At 44.1% G+C, this 13,711-nt stretch overlaps 1 protein-coding gene across 7 annotated transcripts in view; it reads right to left on the bottom strand.

Annotated features, from left to right (window-relative positions):
- RIPK1 (receptor interacting serine/threonine kinase 1) overlaps positions 1–13,711 on the bottom strand; it is a 210,465-nt gene that overhangs the window by 157,850 nt on the left and 38,904 nt on the right. For all 7 annotated transcript variants that reach the window (XM_029590539.1, XM_029590542.1, XM_029590543.1 and 4 more), the window contains one exon: positions 8–210. In XM_029590539.1, coding sequence (XP_029446399.1) covers positions 8–159 — 152 coding nt within the window. In that variant the 5' untranslated portion in view covers positions 160–210. The remainder of the gene's footprint in view (positions 1–7; positions 211–13,711) is intronic.

Genomic DNA, 13,711 nt, shown 5'->3' with positions numbered 1-13,711 from the left:
AACTTACTCAGTGCGCTGGGGTCCAGTATACACTGTTTTTAGTACTACTAATCCATGCTTTTTGTGAGAACATAAAAACACCATTCCAAAGCCTCCTGCATCCAGTGGCTCTTTATGCAGCAGGTCACAACTGCTCATCCGGATATCTTCCAGTGACATCTTCCTGGTTTTTCTGGCTGCCCCGATCCAAAGAATATCCCTTAGGTGAACCTAAATGATTTGCAGATAAAGGGAGATTACCAAACAACTCTTTTTTTCAAACAAAAAGTTCTACCCAAAATTAATGGAGCTTACTTTGTGGGATGTGCACAAATCCATGGTTCATACATATGCATGCATCCAAAAAAATCTACACCTCTGTTACAATCCTCATGTCTCACTGAGACATTCTGAAAATCTAGTGTGGATAGGATACCAGATACAAAAATTAAGACAACATGCATACATACACACAGTGAAACTGTTAATGACTGCCGATACAAACAAAAAATTATTTCATTTCTTTTACTAACAGTGGAATTAAATGCACAAGTTACTCCTGGGGGAATTCTGCAGAAAAAATTTAAAATTCTGTGCACAAGAGCTTAAAATGCTGCAAAATTCTGCATATTTTATATTGGTCAAAATAATACAATTTACACGACAGTCTTTAAGTAATTAAATTTTAAATTAATACAGAAAAAAGTTATTAAACATACAGAATTTTAACTATTTTGAGCAGAATTCACCTAGAAATTCACCATAAGTATCCCTTCTACTCGCTTTCCCTATTCCCCTGGCCACTTTGCCCTCTCAGGCCGCAACACCTCCACCTGCTGTGCCAGTTCTGTTAAGTATTTTTAAGGGGAGAGACTTTAGTAAGGGGTACCCTTAAAAGTTACTCTGACATTAAAAATACCATGTCACATAAATCAACACATCAGTGCCACTGAGGATAATGTGTTATGTTAAGCTCAGTTAAATTTATGAAATCAGAACTACTCATATACTCAGAGAGAGAAATGTTCTAAAAAAAGAATATAATTTTTATTTACATGAGAAAATATACAGTTAACTTCAAATGATCAAATTACATCAAAATGTCATAACAAGTAATTTAAATTAGATCACGTAAGCTAAACTGGATCAATTGATCTAAGTTGGATCAAGTCATTGTACAACAACAAAACAATCAAAAATGTCTTACCATATATGAGTTAGAAGAGCCAGGACCTCGTGGCGTGCTATGCTGAAATCAGCATAACAGCAGCGAGTGACTTTATACACTTTAGTCCAGGTTGGAGATCAGGGTTTATAAGTTAGAATACAACCTAAAAAGGAAAGTTGGTTCTTACCTGCTAATTTTCGTTCCTGTAGTACCACAGATCAGTCTAGACTCCTGGGTTTATGCATCTGTGCCAGCAGATGGAGACGAAGAAAGTTTAACTGAAACTGATTTATAATCACTGGTGCCACCTGCAGTTCCTCAATATTGAACTGTACCCAAGCCAGAAAAAATGTTTGGTAAAAAAAACTTTGGTAAAAAGTGAAACAGCTTAAAAACGTATTAGAATATCCCAAAAACAAATCTTACAGCACTGAATGCAACCAGAGTCGAGCGGCTCTCACCCCCTAGAATGGGCAGGTTCTGGACTGATCCATGGTACTACAGGAACGAAAATTAGCAGGACCTTTCCGTGTACATACCAGGATCAGTCAAGACTCCTGGGATGTACCAAAGCTTTCTACTCAGGGTGGGAGCTTGAGAGTCCCGCTCGCAAAACACTCTCACCAAAAGAGTGAGCTTCCGGATCCCGGACATCCAGGCAATGACAATGAGAAAAGGTATGTAACGATTTCCATGTTGCTGCCCTACAAATTTCCTGTAGCGACACCAATTGAGCCTCCGCCCATGAGGCCGTGTGCGATCGAGTAGAATGAGCCCACAAACCATCAAGGGCAGTCAGGTACCTGATTATGTAGGCTGACCCAATAGCCTCCTTAAGCCACCTCGCAATGGTAGTTTTGGAAGCCTGAGTACCTTTCTTCACACCACTCCACAAGACAACCAGGTGATCCGATCTAAGAACATGCCATACTGGGTCAGACAGAGGGTCCATCAAACCCAGCATCTTGTTTCCAACAGTGGCCAATCCAGGCCATAAGAACCTGGCAAGTACCCAAAAACTAAGTCTATTCCATGTTACCGTTGCTAATGGCAGTGGCTATTCTCTAGGTGAACTTAATAGCAGGTAATGGACTTCTCCTACAAGAACTTATCCAATCCTTTTTTAAACACAGCTATACTAACTGTACTAACCACATCCTCTGGCAACAAATTCCAAAGTTTAATTGTGAGTTGAGTAAAAAAGAACTTTCTCCGATTAGTTTTAAATGTGCCCCATGCTAACTTCATGGAGTGCCCCCTAGTCTATTATCCGATTCACATCTACCCGTTCTTGACCTCTCATGATTTTAAACACCTATATCATATCCCCCATCAGCCGTCTCTTCTCCAAGCTGAAAAGTCCTAACCTCTTTAGTCTTTCCTCATAGGGGAGCTGTTCCATTCCCTTTATCATTTTGGTAGCCCTTCTCTGTACCTTCTCCATTGCAATTATATCTTTTTTGAGATGCAGCGACCAGAATTGTACACAGTATTCAAGGTGTGGTCTCACCATGGAGCGATACAGAGGCATTAATGACATTTTCCATTTTATTCACCATTGCCTAATAATTCTCAACATTCTGTTTGCTTTTTTGGCTGCCGCAGCACACTGAACCAACAATTTCAACGTGTTATCCACTATGACGCCTAGATCTCTTTCTTGGGTTGTAGCACCTAATATGGAACCCAACATTGTGTAATTATAGCATGGGTTATTTTTCCCTATATGCATCACCTTGCACTTATCCACATTAAATTTCATCTGCCATTTGGATGCCCAATTTTCCAGTCTCACAAGGTCTTCCTGCAATTTATCACAATCTGCTTGTGATTTAACTACTCTGAACAATTTTGTGTCAGCTGCAAATTTGATAATCTCGCTCGTCGTATTTCTTTCCAGATCATTTATAAATATATTAAAAAGTAAGGGTCCCAATACAGATCCCTGAGGCACTCCACTGCCCACTCCCTTCCACTGAGAAAATTGTCCATTTAATCCTACTCTCTCTGTTTCCTTTTAGCCCGTTTGCAATCCACGAAAGGACATCGCCACCTATCCCATGACTTTTTACTTTTCCTAGAAGCCTCTCATGAGGAACTTTGTCAAACGCCTTCTGAAAATCCAAGTATACTACATCTACCGCTTCACCTTTATCCACATGTTTATTAACTCCTTCAAAAAAGTGAAGCAGATTTGTGAGGCAAGACTTGCCTTGGGTAAGCTATACTGACTTTGTTCCATTAAACCATGTCTTTCTATATGTTCTGTGATTTTGATATTTAGAAAAAACTTTTGATTATTTTTCCTGGCACTGAAGTCAGGCTAACCGGTCTGTAATTTCCCGATCGCCCCTGGAGCCCTTTTTAAATATTGGGGTTACATTTGCTATCCTCCAGTCTTCAGGTACAATGGATGATTTTAATGATAGGCATTCGTCACCTCGAGATACCTCATTAAGGCTCTCCAGACGTCCAAACGTCTGAGCTCTCGCGCATGAGGTGCAGAAGTATCCAAAACTGGAAAAGCTGGAAGTTCCACAGACTGATTAACATGAAATGATGATTCCACTTTGGGAAGGAAAGAAGGAACCGTGCGCAAGGACACGCCTGAATTTGAAATCTGAAGGAATGGATCTCAACAAGGTAATGCTTGCAATTCTGAAATCCTTCTTGCCGAACAAATAGCTACCAGGAAAACAACCTTCAGAGTCAAATCCTTTAAAGTCGCCCTGCGGAGAGGCTCAAAGGGTGGTTCACATAAAACTCGCAGGACAAGATTCATACCTGGAAAGCAAAATAGGGGTGCAGGTGCTACTAGATGTTGCTGCAGGACAAGATTAAGATTCCAGGATGGGCAGACTCCTAACTGGAGGGCACAAATTCTTAACCCCGCAAATAACCTGACCACATCTGGATGAGAGGACAATGTCCCTCCAGTCTACTGTTCCATGTAAGGACTCCAAAGCCGCTATCTATACTCAGAGCGAGTTAAAGGCCAAACCTTTGCTCAAACCTTCTTGCAGCAAGGACAAAATCTGAGACACCGAAGAATGCAAAGCCTGAATATCTCTAGACAAACACCAATTCTCAAAAGCCTTCCATACCTGGATGTAAGATAGAGATGTAAACATCCACCTAGCATGAAGAAGGGTTGTGATAACCCATTCTGGGTTACCCTGCGCCTCAAACACCGCCTCTCAAAAGCCAAGCCACTAGACACAAGCGATCTGCCAGATCTGAAAATATGGGACCCTGACTATGTAGGCAAGGAAGATGGCTGAACCGCAGAAGCCCGTCCACTGCCAAATTGATCAGATCCACAAACCACGGCCAACACAGCCACTCTGGGGCCACCAACACGAACTCTCCTAGGTGTCTCTCTATCCAACGCAATACCTTTCCTACCAGAGACCACGGGGGAAATATATAAAGCAGAATTCCTCGAGGCCAAGGAATCACCAGAGCATAGATTCCCTCGGCCGCGTATTCTCGTCTGTGGCTGAAAAAGCATGGTGCCTTCGCATTGTGGCGAGTCACTGTGAGATCCACATGGCGACAGCCCAACCTCTCACAATGATCTGCATCGCCAAATCTGACAGTTCCCATTCGCCTGGATCTAAGAGACTGTACTTAGAAAATCCACTTGGACATTTTCTACCCCCGCAATATGGGAAGCTGCTATCTGGACTAAGTGTTCTACTGCCCAAAGAATTAACTCCTGGGCTTCCTGTGCCACCATTCAACTCTTCGTTCTGCCCTGCCGATTGATATATTGTCTGACAGAACTCAGACTGAGCGACCTTGGACCATTGGTAGAAAGGCTAGTAGCTCCAGCCTCACTGCTCTAGTTTCCAAGCGATTGATAGACCATGAGCATTCCTCCTCTGACCAAATGTGGCCAACTGATGGTGGCAAACCAAACCCCAACCAGAGCGACTGGCATCGGTAGTGATAACTATCCATTCCGGCACCTCCAGGTCGATGCCGCGCAAGAGATTGGATGATTGTAGCCACCATGACAGAATGTCCCTCATGGAAGAATCGAGCAACACCGGCTGATGAAAAGCCTTTGATAGCGGATTCCATTGTGCCAATAGAGCTCTCTCCAATGGCCTCATATACGGAAAGGCCCAGGGAACCAACTTGAGGGTGGAAGCCATGGATCCCAGAACCTGCAAAAAAAAATCCCAGGCCCTGGCTACTCGCAACCCCAACAAGAAGTGAACCTGCGCTTGCAATTTGCACTCTCTCTCTCCTCCGTCAGGAATACCTTGCCCACGTTCATGTTGAAGTGGGCTCTCAAATCCTAGAGGTTCTGCGATGGATGGAGATGGCTCTTTGCAAAATTTACCACCCAGCCTAGAGATTGCAGGATCTGAATCACCTTCTGGACTGCCACATGACAACTGGCCTCAACTTGGCCCTTATGAGCCTATCGTTGAGATACAGGGGTACCAGGATTCCCTTGCACCACAAGGCCACCACCACTACCACCAAATTCTTGGTGAAAGTTGGTGGCGCTCTGGCCAGCCCGAAGGGAAGGGCTTAAAACCAGAAATACTGACCCAGAACCATAAGTCTCAGAAAATGCTGGTGATCCCAATGAATGGGAATGTGAAGGTATGCCTCCGTTAGATCCAATGAAGCTAGGAGCTCCCAATTGCACACCGCCGCAATTACCGACCTCAAGGTCTCCATGCAAAATCTCGGGACCTTCAGGGCTACGTTCACCTATTTTGAGGTCCAAAATGGGGCAAAAGGTGTCCTCCTCCTTTGAGACCACGAAGTAGATGAAATACAGACTTGTGCCTCGTTCTTCCGGAGGGACTGGTACCACAGCCCCTAACCCTGCAACCTGTTTAAAGTCTCCCGAACAGCTTGCCATTTTTCCAACAAACTGCAAGGTGAGACCAAAAAGGGGCCATGAACGGGGCATGCAAATTCTAAAACATAACCGTCTCTTATGACCGTGAGTACCCACTGATCCTGAGTGATTTTGGCCCACTCCCCATAGAAAACCGGGCCCCTAAAAAAGGAATGACAGAGTGGACCGGCCTCGCCTCATTGGGAGGATTTTGCCCCCAGAGCTTCCCCTCCTGTGGATGCTCTGAAGGGCCGACAACCTCCCCGAAATGTCTGCCAGGACACTGGAGTACCCCCTTTGGGAAACTGGAGTATCCCTGGTATGATGCGGCCTTCTGCCATCCCAAAAACGGGAACGAGCCGGAAAAGGCAGTTTGTATTTAGGCCTATCCTCCGGCAACTTGTGGACCTTGTTGTCCCCCAGTTACTTTATCAATTGTTCCAGATCTTCGCCAAACAAAACACACCCTTTGAAAGGCAGGGTACCCAGCTGGGATTTGGATGACACATCCGCTGACCAGTGACACAACCACAGCAGCCTCCCTGTGGACACAGCCGAGGCCTGCACCAAGTCACACAAGGCATCTGCTATATATGCGACTGATGCCTCCAAACGTTCCGCACAATTACCATCCATGCCGGGCTTAGCCTGATCGCCCTGTAGCTGCTGCACCCAACGCAAGCATGCCCGTTGCATAAAACTAGAAAAGATGGCCACCTGTAAACTCAAGGCAGCTACCTCAAACAAACACTCTTTTGAGATGAACCTTCAGCTTGCGATCCTGGACATCCTTTAAAGCTGTGGCCCCTGCCACAGGAATTGTCATCTTTTTGGTGACCGCTGACACTGCCGCGTCCTCCTTAGGCATAGCAAAAAGCTCTAAGGTCTGCTCAGGCAAGGGATAAAGCTTCGACATAGCTTGACCCACCCACAGACCGGCATCTGATCCTCCAAATGGACCTATGATAGGGAAACGCCGATGGATGGGGGAAAGAGACAAAATAAACCAAACATTAAAAAAAACAAAAAAAAAAACCAGACAAAATAAATTGCCACAGGCAAGTTCCAGTGCAGGCTACACTGTAGAGGTCCAACTGCTATTCCACTGTATAAGCAACCATTAGATCAGTTTTAGAGGAGACGCTCCATGAAAGTGAGTAGCAGATTTAATAGAAATTAAAGAAAGCATTTTTCACTGGATGTACGATCAAGTTGTGAAATTTGCTGCCAGCAGATGTGGTTACGGCACGTGGCATAGCTGGGTTTAAAAGAGGTTAGGACAAGTTTCCAGGGGGAAAAGTTCATAAACTGCCCTTTCTTTATCCATTTCATCCCACTCAATTTTATAAACTTCTATCATATCATCCTCAGCCATCTCTTTTCTAAGCTGAAGAGCCCTGACCTGTGTCCCCTCTCTTCATAGGGGAGCTGTTTCATTCCCTTTCACCCATTTATGTTGTCCTCCGCTGTACGTTTTCTAGTTCCTTACTCCCAGGGATAAGTAGTGGCTTTCCAAAGTCTCCTTAATTATTTACCCTTTCAAATAGTATTAACACAAGGGTACACTCCATGAAACTAACCACCAGCAGATTTTTAAAAATATCGTAGAAAGTACTTTTTCAATCCATGCACAATTAAGCTGTGGAAATCTGTTGCCAGAGGATGTGGTCAACGCGATTATTATAGCAAGGTTTAAAATTCCTGGAAGAAAAACCCAGGAAATATTAGCAGCTAGATAGACTAGAGAAAGCCATTGCTATCCTAGGAGTGAGTAACAAGAACTAGATTTTTTTTTTGGGATCTGCCAGATACTTGTGACCCAGAGTGGCCATCGTCAGAGACAGGATGCTGAGCTCAATAGACTTTGGTCTGATCTAGCTTGGCATTTATCATCTTCTAAGAAATGGGTCCATTTTTGGGATCTATGGGGAACTCCCTAGTGACCAGGATTGGCAACTGTCAGATACAAGATGCTGGGCTCAGTGGATCTCTGGTCTGAGCCCAACATGGCACATCTTATGTTACTTAATCAGCTGAAGACCCTTTGGGTCTTAACCAATATCACAATGAATTTTGATAGGTTGCTTTGATTTGTGAATAGATAACAAGGTTTCTGTCACATGGCAGCACACTAAAAATGTTAAAAGTTATTCACAACACCACCAGCCACTGTAATGTTTCTTTAAATAAATATCTGAACAAGGTCCTTCACTTCTAGCTCACCCTGCATCGCCATCTTCCAAATGCTTTCTTAATCCAGGTTCACATGCAATGTGTTACTCCTGTCCTAAAAACTCAACTCAGGTTGGTAGATTGTTCTATTGAATCCAGACACCTTATGCATCAGAATTATGAAATGGCATGCCTATCAGAGACTGCAAATGAACACTGGAGTGTGTGACAGTAACCCCCCCCCCCCTCAGTGGTACCCTATGAATCTGGGCAGGATCAGGCTAGATGCCTGATCCCCTTTAAATTCCCTAAAAGAAGAATGCTCCATGTGCGGGAGCTGGTTGGACGAAGGAGCTCAGAGGGTGTGGCTCTGCGGAGCACAGAAGCCACACAGCACTGCCAGTCTGCAGAGCACAAGTGAAGGAAATAAAAACCAGAACTGCTTTTAAACCAGAGAGAGGACTGAGGGGCCTGGGTAGAAAAGCAAGGGTTAGGATTGTATGGGACTAGAGAAACCTCTGTCCCCCCATTAGATCTGTGTGTTAAAGTGTAGTAAGAGCTGGTGAGGCAGGTTTTGTTTTAATTTTTTTTCTTTTGAGAAAAGGAAACACCGTGGTGCACTGGGCTTGAGTAGTGGGAGTTAGAGCATTGCAAAAGAGAAAAGTTTCAATAAAAGCAACAGCTGCCCATGTGCCTATAAGTAAAGAAGAAACTGAGTTAGTTTCCAAATTACCCGTCAGCTGGTAAGTAGCCTGTTAATACAAACAGAAAACATACTTTTGAAATATCTGTATGCTAATTCCAGAAATCTAAAAAGTAAGATGAGAGAGTTAAAGTGCAAAGCACTGAATGAAGAGATATTTAATTTATTATTTAAAGTTCTTATTATTCACGACTTCCACAATGTTCAGTGTGGAGCACAGTTAAAACAGATAAAATAAAAAATAAAACAGTACTACAAATAAATTTAAACATTCTTTCCATACGCTTCAGAAATTACAGTGCCTTCACCTGTTTACGAAAGATTTTTAAATCCCTCTCCAAAACACACTGCCAGAAGTAACGCGTTCCATAACAAGCATCACAGAGACCTGGTGGAAGGAGGATAACCAATAGGACAGTGCTATACCAGGGTACAAGTTGTATCACAACGATAGGGTTGATAAACATGGTGGGGGTATAGTGCTTTATGTTAGGGATGGCTTAGAGTCCAACAGGATAAGGATCCTGTAAGATTGAATGCTCAGTAGAATCCTTATGGATGGAAATTCCATGTGTGATGAGGAAAAAGGTATAGCGGTGGTAGTATACTGTTTATCTGGCCAAATGAACAGATGGATGACGAAATGCTAAAAGAAATTTAGTGAAGCTGACCAATTTTCCAGCACAGTAATAATGGGAGATTTCAATTACTCAATATTGACTGGGTAAATGTCATTGTGAGGGAGCCTATAGGAAACTCCCTCAGAGAGACTCTTAAGACAGCAGTCCCCCAACCCTGTCCTGGGGGCCCACCAGCCAGTCGGGTTTTCAGGATATCTACAATGAATATGTATGAGAGAAAATTTGCATGCACTGCCTCCATAACATGCGAATTTTCTTTCACGCATATTCATTGTGGATATCCTGAAAACCCAACTGGCTGGTGGGCCCCAGGACAGAGTTGGGGGACCACTGTCTTAAGGTCTCGCCCGGTCCTCCTTAAGATCCAGATTCACAGGGTATCCTGGGTGAAGGAAGGAGTCCTTCACCAGAGTATGAGAACTCAAGGCTTAGAATGGATAAGCAGCCCCCCAGGGAGCAGGCAGAGACCCCACTGTATGCCAAGACTTGTTATGTTTAAGGACTGTGTGTTACCTGTAGTTAAGGTGAGCTGCACTGATTGTTTTGGTTTTGCCACTGTACCTAAGGAACAGCAAGAATCTGCCTCTATTTCTTTGGCTGTTTCCAACTCACTATTGCCCAAGTTACTGCAGTCATATCAGGACATGCTACGAAAGTAAAGTCCTGCGCTCCTCCCTCGGATAGGGTCGGCCCTCCCCGCGCGGTCGGCAACGTCCCATCGAGGCCAGGGGAGGTGGACCCGTCACAAGCCTCCCAGCGAGGCCACCGAGGCATTCCCTTTAAATTGAAAAAAAAAAAAATCAAGGGCCACGAAAAAAAAAAAGGACAGCAGACGGAAACTTAAAACGGAAAAAGAAAAACAAAAAACAGGAAGGGAACCGGTTAGCCCGCCCCGGAAGCCCCGATGTCTCCCTCGACTCCCTAGAGCCCTTTAAAGGGCTGAGACGGATCCAGGCATCGCGTGCCGAAGGAGCGCGACAAAGGGGCCTGCCCCTTTGTACGCCCTTTAGTGCGCACCAGATCATAGAAGCAGAAGCCACCCACACTAACTCCATCTGGTATTCCACCCTCTCCTAACCTAAGTGCCCCTACAACAGCTCTCCCCAAGCATTCATCCAGCATCACAGACACTCCAGCATCCTCAACAGTATTCATACCAGAAATGGTATTCAATGGCAATGTTTCAGAAGAACCGAAAGAAATCACCATGAAGCTGGAAGATGTAATAGAGCAGACTGACAAACTAAAGAGTAGCAAATCACCCAGACTAGATGGTCTACACCACAGAGTTCCGTAAGAACTCAAAAACGAAATTGCAGATCTATTACTAGTCATATGTAACTCATTAAAATTGTCTATTGTACCTATAATTGAATGGTGGCCAATGTAACCCTGGTCTTTAAAAAGGGCTCCAGGGATGATCCAGGAAACTATATGTCAAGCCCAACAGCCCCCTTCAGCACAGAGTCACCATATGAAGGTAGTAAAGGAGTTTCAGAGATGTAAACTCAAATGGTTCCCGTCTTTCAGCAGGTAACAAAAAGGTTTTCACAGTAAGCAATAAGGCTTCCATCTAATCCAAATGCACAGTCCAGTTATTTTTACACAGTGATTCCTTCTAGTGGCAATAAGGGGATAGGGTAATCTGAGGAAGTTTCCTATAGACTCCCTCACAATGACTACATTTACCCAGTCAATATTGGGTAATTGAAATCTCCCATTATTACTGTGCTGGAAAATTGGTCAGCTTCACTAAACTTTTTTTTTGCATTTTGTCATCCATCTGTTCATTTTGAGTTACTAGCTGCCATTCCTATTGCGATATAAATAGTTGACATATGAGAACCTTATAAAAAGAGTCTCTCTCATCCTAACCACGCCCCTTTTCCTTATCGTGGGAGTTATTCATGTGAAATTTACAGCATTTTGATGAATCTAGGCCCTATATTGTAAGCCCTTTGGGGATAGGGAAATTTATATTAAAAAAAAAAAAAAAGTCACAGATTTCCTCCAAGATCCCATACTCTGGTTTGGCCACCATGCTGTCTAAATGCTTGGAATACCTGTGAGGTATTCTCAGCAGTTTTTGGGTTTTTTTTGAGTCCCCTGAGGGCCAATCCAAATCCTCAGGGCAGAGCCATATAGGAGGCTCTCTCGATAGTACAGTTAGCCATTTTTGAGCCGTCCTGTGGCTCCGAAAGTAAAACTCCAGTGAATATACTTTTTCCCCCTGACACTATAGACCAGTGAATCTGATGTCCGATCTGGGAAAAATCGTGGAAGCTGTGCTAAAGAACAATCACAGAACTTATAGAAAGAGATGGTTTAATGGGACACAGCCAGCATGGCTTTACACAAGGGAAATCTTGCCTCACTAATCTTCTATATTTTTTTGAAGGGTTAATAAAAATGTGGTTATCAGTGAACCAGTGGATCTAGTGTATTTGGATTTTCAGAAGGCGTTTGACGAAGTTCCCCATGAGAGACTCCTGAGAAAAATAAAAGTCATGAGATAGGAGATAATGTCCTATTGTGGATTGCAAATTGGTTAAAAGACAGAAAACAGAGAGTAGGACTAAATGGTCAGTTTTCTCAATGGAGAAAGGAAAACCGTGGAGTGCCTCAGGGATCTGTACTGGGACCGGTGCTTTATAATATATTTATAAATGATTTGGAAAGGAATACAATGAGTGAGGTTATCAAATTTGCAGACAATACAAATAATTCCAAAAACTGTTAAATCACAAGCGAATTGTGAAAAATTGCAGGACCTTGCAAGACTGGACATTCAAATGGAGGATAAAATTTAATGTGGCCAAGTGCAAAGTGATAAACACTGGGAAAAGTAACCAGGACTATAGTTATATAATGTTAGGATTTATCTCCCAGTAAAAGGATTTGAGCATCATTCTTGACTCAGTGGGGCGGATTTTAAGAGCCCTGCTCGCCTAAATCCGCCCAAATCCGGGCGGATTTAGGCGAGCAGGGCCCTGCGCGCCGGTGAGCCTATTTTACATAGGCATACCGGCGCGTGCAGAGCCCCGGGACTCGCGCAAGTCCCGGGGTTTTCGGAGGGGGCGTGTCGGGGGCGGGACCGAGCGCAGCGCCGTTTTGGGAGCATGTCGGGAGCATTTCAGGGGCGTGGTTATGGCCCGGGGCGGTCCGGGGGCGTGGCCGCACCCTCCGGACCCGCCCCCAGGTTGCATCCCGGCGCGCTAGTGGCCCGCTGGCGCGCGGGGATTTTCGCCTCCCTCTGGGAGGCGTAAATCCCCCGACAAAGGTAAGGATGGGGTTTAGACAGGGCCGGGCGGGTGGGTTAGGTAGGGGAAGGGAGGGGAAGGTGAGGGGAGGGAACGGAGGTAGGCTGCGCGGCTCGGCGCGCGCCGGCTATACAGAATCCATAGCCTTGCGCGCGCTGATCCCGGATTTTAGCGGATATGCGCGGCTCCACGCGTATCTACTAAAATCCCGCGTACTTTTGCTTGCGCCTGATGCGCCAGCAAAAGTACGCCTATTCGCGCGGTCTGAAAATCTACCCCAGTGTGCGGCAGCAGTCAAAAAAGCAAACAAAATGTTAGGAATTATTAGGAAAGGAATGGAGACTAAAATACAGAATGTCATAAAACCTTTGTATCATTCTATGATGAGGCTACACCTGAAATACTGTGTGCAATTCTGGTCCCTGCATCTCAAAAAAATTCATAGTTGCCATGGAAAAAGGTACAGAGAAGGGCGATCAAAATGATAAAGAGGAACAGCTCCCTTATGAGGAATGGCTAAAGAGATTAGGGTTGCTCAGCTTTGAAATGAGATGGCTGAGGGAGGGATATGACAGATGTCCATAAAATCATGATTGGAACAGAAGAGATAAATGTAAATAAATTATAGATTTTGGCTTTTGATGAGGTCCTTTTGATAGCGCTAATCTTATATTAATCCAGCAGCAACAGTCGCTTTCTGTGCCAGTGTGTTCCTCCCTCGTTATGGAAACATAGCAGAAAAATGTAATTATATATATATATATATTTTTTTTTTTTTTTTAATTTTTATATACCTGCGTTCCTGTATGAACATACAAATCAGGCCAGTTAACAATGAAACTACCAACTTTGCACGAAGGCGATACATAGAATAGGAAATAAGAGAAACTGGGACAAAGAACTCAAACAATATGATCTATACAG

This window comes from Rhinatrema bivittatum, chromosome 2 (assembly GCF_901001135.1).
Source record: "Rhinatrema bivittatum chromosome 2, aRhiBiv1.1, whole genome shotgun sequence".
Classification (NCBI taxonomy): Eukaryota; Metazoa; Chordata; class Amphibia; order Gymnophiona; family Rhinatrematidae; genus Rhinatrema; species Rhinatrema bivittatum.
Note: the sequence above shows the minus strand (reverse complement) of the source record. Positions and strands in the feature narration are given on the sequence as shown.